This window comes from Balaenoptera ricei, chromosome 11, assembly GCF_028023285.1.
Source record: "Balaenoptera ricei isolate mBalRic1 chromosome 11, mBalRic1.hap2, whole genome shotgun sequence".
Taxonomy (NCBI): Eukaryota; Metazoa; Chordata; class Mammalia; order Artiodactyla; family Balaenopteridae; genus Balaenoptera; species Balaenoptera ricei.
Genome location: NC_082649.1, coordinates 53,924,261 through 53,936,575, shown reverse-complemented (window position 1 = coordinate 53,936,575; position 12,315 = coordinate 53,924,261). Strand labels below are relative to the sequence as shown.

At 35.8% G+C, this 12,315-nt stretch overlaps 1 protein-coding gene across 1 annotated transcript in view; it reads left to right on the top strand.

The window, feature by feature from the left end:
• DYNC1LI1 (dynein cytoplasmic 1 light intermediate chain 1) overlaps positions 1 to 4,649 on the top strand; it is a 46,992-nt gene extending 42,343 nt beyond the window's left edge. The window contains exons 11-13 of the mRNA XM_059939076.1: positions 609 to 729; positions 1,670 to 1,825; positions 3,667 to 4,649. Of these exons, the coding sequence (XP_059795059.1) occupies positions 609 to 729; positions 1,670 to 1,825; positions 3,667 to 3,779 (390 nt within the window). The 3' untranslated portion in view covers positions 3,780 to 4,649. The remainder of the gene's footprint in view (positions 1 to 608; positions 730 to 1,669; positions 1,826 to 3,666) is intronic.
• Positions 4,650 to 12,315: the final 7,666 nt, after the last annotated feature.

Below are 12,315 nucleotides of genomic sequence, written 5' to 3'. Positions count from 1 at the left end.
TCTTTTTTTCTTAATTATATACCTGTCTTAAATGGGTATGCTTTGATATAAACTTGCATTAAGGATTCTCCTGGAATTTGTGAGATTTTAAAAGATAAAACTTCACTCCCGTTTAGAATATTGAAATCATAAATATCTATTTTGCAACATTTGTCCCACATGAGTTAACTGTGCCAAACCATTTATATGTGCTATTTTGTAAATCCTCACAACAGCCAGATGAGGCAGGTCCCCCATTTTGCTGGTGGGGAAATGGAGGCTTTGGAGGACATCATGGCTTGCCTGAGATTATACAGCTGGTGGGATGGGATGCAAGTCCAGATTGGAGTCCAGATCTGACTCCCAAGCTTATACTCGTAACCACACCTCATATTCAATATGTTCTTCTTTTTCCATTGAAGGGAAAGTTAGTATTCTAAAATGCAGTGGGTCTCTGGTATTCTAATAATGAGGACACAATTGCTAAACACTTCTGCCCAGGGCTTGCAGCGTAAAGGCACCAGTAGAAGATATGGGGGACAGTTGCAAAGTAGTTTCTTTTTGTGATAACTTCTGTGAAGTTGAAAGTTTCAGGGTTCTGTAATTATGCCTTTCCTATTTTTACTTAGGATGCCTCGCCAAGAGTCCCAGGAGGCTCCCCTCGAACACCAAACAGATCTGTGTCATCCAATGTTGCCAGTGTGTCACCCATCCCTGCTGGGTCAAAAAAAATTGATCCAAACATGAAAGGTACATTTCTCTCTTTCTTAGAGAAAGCAACACAATACATTTAACAATAGAAATCTACCTAGAGTCATTCCACCTTTTGCTTTAGCTATTTTCATTTTTATTCAGTAGCTTCTAATCTTTGTGTCTGTCAATACAATCTCATAGTTAATCAGACTGTGAACCGTTTTACAGTGTAGTCTTAACATATCATCTCTGTGCTGTGAGCTTTATGAAAGCTTTGTGTTATATTTAATCATTCTGCTATGGTAGGTCATTGAAGAAATTCATGTTTTTCCTATAATGGGTTATCTGCAGTTAACATAAAGGAAAAAACTATATGCATTATAGTTATTTCTATAGGAATAATTGCCATAAGTGGGATTAGTAGGTGAGAGTTTGTACCTTTTTATGCCTTTTGGTGATGTTTCTCAAATGGATTCTTCAATTCACATGTCATAAACATTGAGTGTTGCAGTTTGCCCACAACCTAATCAGCATTCTCTAAGTACTAACAAATAAGAGCTCTTACCCCTAGTATTTCCTTTCTGTTTGTATTTTTCTTCTGTGAATTGTTTATTGCTATCCTTTGCCCATTAATATCTTAGAACTTCTGCTGGTTTTCATATAGCATTGGGTAACTTTTTGTAATACTTGAAGCAAATATTTCTCAACAGTTATATTTTTGAAGAACGCCTTTCAAAAGAGAGATATATTTGCATCTAACAATCTGTTTTAAATGCCTTTGGCCTTTTAAAAATAATACCCTAATTTTTTCATAATTATCTTACGCTCTTAACACTCATATTTTGTTTTATATATGAGTAGATTAGAGAAGTTACCCAGCCTCAAAAGATTAAACTTGAATTTGGAACATTTTCTGTATATAATTCTACAATAATAATTTATAGAAAAGTTGAATGCTTTGAGTACAAGTTTTTTATCTTATCTTTTTTTTTTATAGCTGGAGCTACAAGTGAAGGTGTCCTGGCAAATTTCTTCAATAGTTTGCTGAGTAAAAAGACTGGTTCCCCAGGAGGCTCTGGTGTTGGTGGTGGTAGCCCTGGAGGTGGGGCTGGAGGTGGAAGCAGTGGTTTACCACCATCTGCCAAAAAGTCAGGTATAGTTACCTGGAGCTTTTTTTTTTTCTTAAACAGCTTTATTGAGATATAATTTACATACCATGAACTTTGCTCATTTAAAGTGTACAATTCAAAGTTTTAGTATATTTACAGACTTACATAAACCATTACCATAATCTAATTTTAGAACATTTTCTTCTCCCTAAAAAGAAACATCCAACCTATTAGCAGTTATCCTTCCCTAACGTCCAGCTTATTAGCAGTTATCCTTCCCTCCCCTGCAGTCCTCCTAGGCAACAAACAATGTTTTCTGTCTCTTTGTATTTGCCTATCTGGAGGTTTCATATAAATGGAGTCATGTAGTATATGCCTTCTTTAAAATAATGTTTCCGAGGTTCATCCATGTTGTAGCGTATGTATCAATATTTTGGTTTTTTTAACTGCTGAAAAAATTCCATTGTATGGATATGCATACATATTTTATTTATCCATTTATCAGTTGATGGACATATGTTTTCATTTCTCTTGGGTATATATCTAGGAGTGGAATTGCTGGGTCATGTGGTAACTCTATGTTTAAATTTTTAAAGAACCGCCAAAGTGTTTTCCAAAATGCTATACCATTCTACATTCCCACCAGCAGTTTATGAGGGCCCCAGTTTTTCTCCATCCCTTCCAACAGTTGTTATTGTTCATCTTTGTGTTTTAGTTGTTTTGTTTTTTTTGGTTTTGCTTAACCAAGTCCAAAATGTCTCTCTATTTGTGTGTGTGTGTGTGTGTGTGTGTGTTTTAATTGAAATATAATTGATTTACAATATTATATTAGTTTCAGGTGTACAACATAGTGATTTGATATTTTTATATATTACAAAATGATCACCACTTGTCCATCTTTTTGGTTAGAGCCATCATTTTGGCTGTGAAGTTGTATCTCATTGTGGTTTTGATTTGCATTTCCCTGATAGCTAATTATGTTGAGAATCTTTTCATGTGTTTAATAACCATTTGTATATCTTCTTTGGTGAAATGTCTATTCAAATCCTTTGCCCATTTTAAAATTGGGTTATTTCTCTTATTGTTGAGTTCTAAGTGTTTTTTATATATTCTCTTTACTAGACCCTTATCAGATATAGAATTTGCAAATGTTTTCTCCCCTTGTGTTGGTTATCCCTTCACTTTCTTGAGTGTCCTATGAAGCACAAAAGTTTTGAATTTTGATGAAGTCTTTTCCTTTTGTTGTTTTTATAATTTCTCTTCAAGCAGACACTTTAACCCATTCTCCTTTTTTAATCACACCTTCTTGCCACCTTTTTCACAAGTACCTGCAGCTACCATTTTTGATCATTTTACAGGTTTCTGGGTATAAATTGAATTATTTTCTGGCTTCTCCCACTCTCAGTGTAGAAGATTACCTTTCTCAGTACTGCTGATTTAATTACCACTCACTCATCTTTCCAGATTCTGAAATTTTGTTGCTATTTTTCTCTTTTACTGTTCTTATTTTTCTATGTCTTTAAAAAAGTATACCTTTATGAGATTAAATGGTAGGTGCTAGTTTTACTTCTATTTGATAACAGACCCCACAATTTAAAATGAGGGAATTCAGGGGCTTCCCTGGTGGTCCAGTGGTTAAGACTCTGTGCATCCACTGCAGAGGGTGCAGGTTCGCTCCCTGGTCAGGGAACTAAGATCCTGCATGTTGCGTGATGAGGCCAAAAAAGAAAAAAAAAAAGGGAATTTATTTTAAAATTAAGGATGTTTATATAACTGTGTTTTAGATAAAGTTAATGAAACCGTTGGCAGTTGTTAAATGAGGACACATTGGTGTTAAGGATATTTTGACTTATGTCTAAATCTTGGTTTCTTTTCCTTTAAATAGGCCAGAAGCCTGTCCTGTCAGATGTTCACGCGGAACTAGACAGAATTGCACGAAAACCAGTTACAGCTTCTCCTGCAGCACCCACATCTCCTACGGAAGGAGAAGCTTCTTGAAGATACCAAATAAAGCCATTTATTCAGTTTTCTGGGATAATGTAAACTTGCCTCTGCCTTCTCCTTCAAAAGTGGTATTAGGGAGCTGGAGTGCTTTTTCAGATGGACTAAATTCATGTCTTTTTTGTGTATGTGGTTGCCCATTTTATAAAAGGGAAGTATACAGAAGAAAAATTATTCTACACTATGTAAGATTGCTATTTGCATTGCCACTTTGCATAAGGAAGTAATTTTGGATTTTGAAAAACTCAAATTTATAGATCTGAAATACAGCCATGCGATCATATTCTAAAGGCTACTTAAAACATATAGGAGGGTTTGAGAAGGGCAGAAAATAATATGCTTTGGGCATTCGACTTACTTGGAAGGAAGTCCAAGCTTATTTCAGTTAAGACTATTAAAAAATCATTAAAAAAAATTATGTGTTAGTTTTGCTGGAAAAGAAGATGATCAGTTGTCAGATTTTCCACACCAACGTAAATATACCACCACACATGGAATATGCTGAGAAAACGATCAGATAGCATTTGATACACTAGTCATTGTCTCAATCCATGATCCTGTAAGTTGTCATCAAAATATGATTTAGAAATATTGGTCAAGATTTGTTTCTTTAACTGAGAAGAAAAGAAAGCACACTGCCTAAATGTGTAAAAGAAAAATGCAGAGGTTGTTAAAATGTAAAGAGGTAACAGTCTTTGGATTCGTCTATATATATATATCTACATATATATATATATCTATATATATCTATATATCTATATATATATTGATATATATATATATGGCTCTGCCTTAATATACCCCTTTTTTGTTTGTGACTTTCAACTGTAATCAGTTAATAAAGTATTTATTCTCTGCATTCAGGTTCAAATAACTTGTTGCATTCTCTTATATTTAAATTTGTATTTATCATATAATGAATAAGATTTGTTAGTATTTTTAAAGTGTTTGACTTAATAGGATTATTAAGCTTTCTGATCTTCTTTCTAAGAGACGAGTACATGAGATTCACTGCCTTGTCAAAGGAATTTACCTTTATCAGTACATCTTCCCCATCAACATGTCTTGAACTACAGAATCTTACATCAGCATTGCTAGTAGAAAAAATAGAGCCTTTTATCATTATTTAATGGACAGAAGCTGTTTTAAAAGTTTGGCAAGTGCACTGAAACACAGCTACTCCCTTACAGGTGAGATCACCTGGTAATAGTTCCACCTTTTCAATACTCAGATTTCAGCGCTTGTTTTGGAACCTTCGTGAGAACAGTTTGATTTTCCTACTGAAGTTCAACTAAAGAATGCATGTACATTTGACCTGTTGTGTAATTACAGATAATTGGGGGACAATGGTTACTACCCTTTACATTGGTCTTTGTTGTAACTTTAAAATATATATTCCAAAGATTTTTTTTTTCAACAAAATATTTGAGGACAGTACCTCTACTATCAAACATAATTCTTTCATTAGAACTTTAAAATCTGTTTGGTTTTATAGTAGTATTTGGCTCCTAATGGTTGAATGTAAATACTAAAAATATATGAGAGGGTTATAATTTCAGTGTGGGAAAAACTTAGGATGTTTGTGGGCATGGAAAAATTAATTTGCAAAAACATTTTGTTTAATAAAATATGAGATGAAAAATGCCATTAATAAAATCTTCAGTCCAGAAGGGGTTTTGCAATCCTGGTGTTGTAAAGACCAGTTTTTCTAAACTAGTAGTACTTGATGAAGTAAGTGAAACTAATGAAGACAGTTGCAGACTGTGCATTATGGTATACTTTGGTATGTCTGCTGTGTTTGCATGTCTAGACCAACTCATGTTTTTTTTCTGTGTGACATTGGAGATGTACTGGAAAATCCTCAGAATTACATTGTTACCTGAAGTAATTGTAATTGTTCACTTTATATGGGATTCAATTTTAACTAATCAAAAATCTTGTGTTTACTGCATTTAAACCTATTTTTGTCCCTATTTTTGCAAGGAAGTTTGTTTTTAAACTACTTAATCTTTTTTGTTTGTTTTTTAAGCACTTTTTATTGAAGTGTACAGTACAGAAAAGTGTACAAGTTACAGGTGTATGGTTTGAAATATCACAAAGTGACCACATATAACCAGCACCAGGATCAAGAAAGACAGCATTATTTGCACCCCAGGTGCTTCCCTTGTGCCCCTTGTCAGTCCTCCCACCTACCAAGTAACTACTGCCCTTTCTTCCAAAGCTGTAGATAAGTTTTACTTATTTTTAAGCTTTATATAAATGGAATCTTACATTTATATTCTTTTGTGTCAGGCTTCTTAGTATTCTGTGGTTCCTCCATTTTGTTGCCTATAGCAGTTGTTACCCATTCTCATTGCACCATAGTATTTCATTGTGCAAATACACTGTAATTTTTACAGTATGCTATTGATGGGTGTGCATTAGTTTCCTAATGCTGCTGTAACAATTTACCAAATTTTAGTGGCTTAATACAGATTTATTATCATACCATTCTCGAGGTCAGAAGTCCAAAATCAGCTGTACTAGGTTAAATTAAAGTGTCAGCAGGGCTGGTTTCTTTTGGAGGCTCCAGGGAGCATCTGTTTCCTTCCTTTCCAGCTTCTAGAGGCTGCCTGAATTCCTTGGTTCCTGGCCCCCTCTCCATCTTCAAAGCCAACAGCATAGCATCTTCTACTCTCTGCTTCAATCACATTGCTTCTCACTCTGACCCTGCTACTTCCCACGTATCAGGATCCATGGGATTAAACTTTGGCCCATGTGAGTAATCCAGTATAAGCTCCCTCAGCACGTCACTCTTCTTGCTTGCATGGTTTCTGTAAAGAAATTGGATGTTATTCTTACCTTTGCTCCTCCATAGGTGTTTTTTCCCTTTGGCTTCTTTTAAGATTTTTTAAGTCTTTGATTTTATGCAGTTTGAATATGATATGCCTAGGTGTAGTTTTTTTGGGGGGGTGGTTATCCTTAGTGTTCTCTGAACTTCCTGGATCTGTGGTTTAGTATCTGACATTAACTTGGGGGAAATTCTCGGTCATTATTGCTTCACATACTTTTTCTGTCATTGTCTGTCTTGGCATTTTCATGTATATGTTACATCTTTTGTAGTTGTCTCATAGTTGTTGGGTATTCTGTTCCCTCTTTTTCTTCCCCTTTTTTCTCTTTGCTTCTTAGTTTTGGAAGTTTCTTTTGACAGGTCCTCCAGCTCAGAGATGCTTTCCTTAGCCATGTCTAATCAGCTAATGAGCCCATGGAAAGCATTCATCATTTGTTAGTTTTTTTTTTAATCTCTACCTTTAAAAAAGAATTATTTCTTAGAATTTCCATCTCTCTGCTTACATTAGCCATCTGTTTTGGTGTGTTGTCTACTTTTTCTGTTAAAGCCCTTAACGTATTAATCAGAGTTGTTTTAAATTCATGGTCTGATAATTCCAACATCTCTGCTGTGTCTGGATCTGATGCTTGCTCTGTCTCTTCAAACTGTGTTTTTTTGCCTTTTACTTATGCCTTGTAATTTTCTGTTGATAGCTGGACATGATGTACTAGGTAAAAGGAACTCCAGTGAATAGACCTTTTAGCACTGTGGTGGTGAGGTGTGGGGCAGGGGAGGCATTCTGTAGTCCTATGATTAGGTCTCAGTGAACCTGTGTCCCTGGGCTGTGAACTTCATAAGTGCTTCTCCATCCCCCCTGCCCCCTTACACCATAGGTGGGACAGGATGGCTAGAGGGAGCTGGAGTTGGGCATTTCCCTTCTACCATGTTGTTTAGGCTCTGATAAACCCCAATTAGGGAGGCTCTGATAAAATGGCTTCTCTTGAGGGCAGGCCTTGTTAAGAACAGAATACTCTGACTTATTTCAAAACAGTTACTTTCTTCCTTCTCCTACCGGAAGCACCAGGGGATTTTTCTCTGATTTTCCCTTTGAGACCCTGGGAGGGTTCCAGGAGGTAAAACTCATAAAACAGTGGGGATCCCCTTCTAACTGGGGGTTTTTAACTCACAGACTTGTCCACTCTGAGCCTCCAGTAATTTGTCAGTTACAGCTCCAGCTTTCTTACCCCAGCACTGTCTCCCTTAGAGGTTTCTGCTTGGAAGTTTCTGCTTCAGTAAGTTGTGGTTCTCTGTGTCCACCTGCCTGCCTCTCCAATATGGAGGACTGCAGTTGGCCCTGTGACCTCACTTCTCTGACAGATCCAAGAAGAATTGTTGATTTTTCAGTTTGTTCAGCTTTTTACTTGTTAGGATGGACTTCCAAACTCCTTACTTGGTGGACCAGAATCCCAAAGTCTAATTTCCCCCTCTCAAAATCCTAGCCACACCTGCAGAGTCCCTTTGCCAAGTAAGGTAGCATTCACAGGTTCCAGGGATTAGGATGTGGACATCCTTGAGGGGCCAATAGTCAACCTACCACAAGATGTTTGGGTGGTTTCAGTTTTCCAATTGCTGTTATGAATTGTGTTGTTATGAACAGTCTTGAATGTGTCTTGTGGAAAACACGTTCTCTGTTGGGTGTATATGTAGACATGCATTGCTGGATTCATAGGCTATGTGTATATTCAGCATTAGCAGGTGTTAAATGTTTAGCCAAACAGTTTTTCCAAAGTTATAAGAGGTCCCATTCCTGGGAGAAAATATTTGCAAATTATATATCTGATAAGAGTATAGTGTTCAGAATATACAAAAACTCTTAAAACTCAATAGGAAGACAGCCCAATGTTGAAATGGACAAAGTATTTGAATAGATACATCTTCAGAGAAGATATACGAATGACAAGCACATGAAAAGTTGCTTGATATCATTAGTAACTGGCGAAATGCAAGTCAAAGCCACAATGAGATACCACTTCACAGCTGAAATAAGAAATAAGTGTTGGTGAAGATGTGAAGAAATTAGAACTCCTGTACATTGCTGGTGGGAATGTAAAATGGTGCAACCACTTTGGAAAACAGTAAGGTTAAACATATAGTTACCACATGACCTAGCATTTCCACTCCTGGATATATACCCAACAGAAATGAGAACGTATGTCTTCACAGAAACTTGTATACAAATGTTCATAGCAGCATTATGTATAATAGCTAAAAGGTGGAAACAAACAAAACATCCATCAGCAGACAAATGGGTAAACAGAATATGACGTATCCATACAATGGAATATTTTTCAGCTATAAAAGAATGGGAGTTCCCTGGTGGTCTAGTGGTTAGGACTCTGTGCTTCACTGCCGAGGAAACTAGGATCCTGCAAGCCACACGGCGTGGCCAAAAAGAAAAAGGAATGAAGTATTGATACATGCTACAACATGGATGTACTTTGAAAGCGTGTTAAGTGAAAGAAGCCAGTCAAAAAAGTCAGAATGTATGATTCCATTTATATGGAATGTCCAGAATAGGCAAATGCTTTGAGACATAAAGTAAATTAGTGGTTGCAGGAAGAGAGGGCAACGAGGAGTGACTGCTAATAGGTATAGGGTTTCTTTTGAGGGTGATGAAAATGTTCTGGAATTATACAGTGCACAGTCTTGTGAATATACTAAAAACTTGATGTCACTTCAAAAGGGTGAATTATGGTATGTGAATTACATATCAATTTTTTTTAAAGGAATTCACATTACTACCAGTAATATATGAGTTCCAGTTGCTCTGCATCTTTGCATACACTTGCTATTGTCTATCATTCTGGCAGGTTTTTTATTTATACAATAGGATCTCATTGTGGTTTTAATTGTATTTCCTTAATAACTAATGAAATTAAGCATGTTTCATGTTTATCGGCCATTTGGATATCCTCTTTTGTAAAGTACCTGTTTAAGAATCTTAAGAGTCTTATCTTTTTTTTTTCCCCTCAGAAAAATAGGGAGATATTTGACTTTTTCTTACTAACTCATTCTTTACGTATTCAGAATACTAGTCCTTGTCAGATACGTATTGCAAATATCTTCTCTCATTCTGTGGTTTGGCCTTTTCACTCTCTTATTGCTATCTTTTGATGAATAGAAATTGATTTTAATGTTCCATTTGCCAGCTTTTCTTTATGGTTATTGATTTTTTTTTACCTGTTTTGAAGAAGTCTTTGCTTGCCCTCAAGGTCATGAAAATAGTCTAAGTTTTTTTTTTTCCTAGAAGCTTTATTGTTTTACTTTTCTACAATTCATCAATTCATCTGGGATTGATTTCTGTGCATGGTATGAAGTAGGGGATAAAGGTTGTTTTATTTTTAGTGTGGTGTTCAATTAATTCATTACCACTCTGGTGGGGGGTATCATCCTTCTGAACTGCAGTGTCACCTGGGTCATAATTTGTCCATTTATGCATGCATCTGTTTCTGGACTTTTTGTTCTTTTCCATTTGCCAGTTTCTCTATCCTGTACTAGTACTACAGTCTCAATTTCTGTAGTTAAAAAAAAAAAAAAGCCTTTATCTGGCAGCCTAAGCCCTCCCCTATTGTTTTTCCTTAAGATTGTTTTTGCTATTCTTGACCCTTTGCATTTCCATATAAACTTTAGAATCAGGTGGTCAGTTGCCACACCAAAGAAGTGGCATTTTGATTGAGATTGAATTTATGGATCAATTTGGGGATAATTATCATATTTACAGTATCTTCCAAGCTATGCACAGGAATATCCTTCCATTTATATAGGCCTTCAGTCTCTCCTCGCAGTGTTGGTAGTTTTCAGTGTATCATCTTGCACCTTCTTTTGGTAGATTTTTTTCCAGCTAATTTTTTTAGGCTATTGTATTTTTTATTTATTTTTTTGGCCATGCTGTGCAGCTTTCGGGATCTTGGTTCCCTGACCAGGGATTCAACCCGGGCTCTCGGCAGTGAAAGCTCAGGGTTCTAACCACTGGACCGCCAGGGAACTCCCTTTTTGATGCTGTTTTAAATGGCATCCTTTTAAAGTGTTATTTTCTTTGTTGCTGGTATGTAGAAATACACTTTTTTATATTGATCTCATCCAGCAGCCTTACTCAGATTCATTTGTTAATGTTCATCCGTAGTTTATTTTACATGTGTCCTGTCTACAGTCCTCTGCTCTCCCAGCTGAGCTATTGAAAGGTGCACCACCTGTAATTTATTTTATATTTTTCTACATATAATTATGTCATCAGCAAATAGAGTTTTAATCTTTTCTAATGTTATCTTGCTTTGTGATGCCTATGCTCCAGTATAGGATTCTATAGAACCGATGAGAGGAAGCATCTTTATCTTGTTCCCCATCTCAGAATGAAAGCTTTAAGTATTTCACTATTGAGTATATTTGCTGCATGCTTTTTGTAGATACTCTATCAGAAAGAAAGTTCTCTTCTTTCCTAGTTACTTTATATCATAAGTTTTATCATGAATGGGTGAATTTTATAAAATGTTTTTTTATTTATTGAGATAATTTTTCTGTTAATGGTATCAGTTACATTACCTTTTAGAAATATTAAGCCAACTTTGTATCCCTGAAATAAATTTAACTTGATCTTGATGTATTAGTTTTATTATATTGCTGGATTTGGTTTGCTAATATTTTATTAGGATTTTACATCATGCCCCTGAGAAAAATTGGCCTGTAATTTTCATGGTTTTGTCAGTGTTTGATATCAAGATTATGTTGACATCATAAATCAAGTTGGAAAGTATTCCCTCTTTGTAGTCTTTGTAAAGAGTTTGTGGGACTTCCCTGCTGGTCCAGTGGCTAAGACTCTGCTCTCCTAATGCACGGGTTCGATCCCTGGTCACGGAACTAGATCCCACATGCCGCAGCTAACCCCCGGCTCAGCCAAATAAATAAGTATTAAAACAAACAGTTTGTGTAAGATTGGTGTAATACTTGTTAGTTTTGCTTCTTTAAAACTATCAGATATCAATTTATAAGGCCTGTTGTGGAACTTAACAATAGCACAAATGGTAATATCTATTACAGTTTTCGTATGTGGGCTTTCGTTTTAGAGAAAGTACTTGCTCTTTAAACTGGTAAAATGCCAGAATACGGGAATTTCATGTAGCACCTTATTAATGTCTTTATCAAGTAGTGGTTCCCCATGCTGAAATAGGATTGTAGACAATGATGTCAGGGAATTCTCACTATATGTGTAAGAGTTATCCTGTGATCATGATCACTTCAGAGAATTATAGGAAAAATTGTAGTCCATACATACAATAAAAAATACAGGAAGTAATTAATGTGAAGAGGTATATGAAATTCAAGGATTTTTAAAAGGTATTTCGCAATCAGATAATTAGTATATGGATACAGTTATACTTTGAGAAATAATCATAAAATAATGATGCTTCCAATTTCTCAAAATATGACTATATATAGAGAGAGAGAGGGAGGGAGAGTAATATATATACACACACACACGTTTGGGGCAGAGTAGTACCTTGATCTCATTGTATCACCAAAATCTTTTTAGAATTAGTTGGTGACAATTCTTTTCTGTCTTATGTTGGGTTAAGATTTTTTTCTAAAGTTCAAATATGGGTGATTCTTAAAACTTTTGGTCTAAGACTCCTTCCCCCACCCCCTGCACAAGGCTTGGGAGGGTCTTAG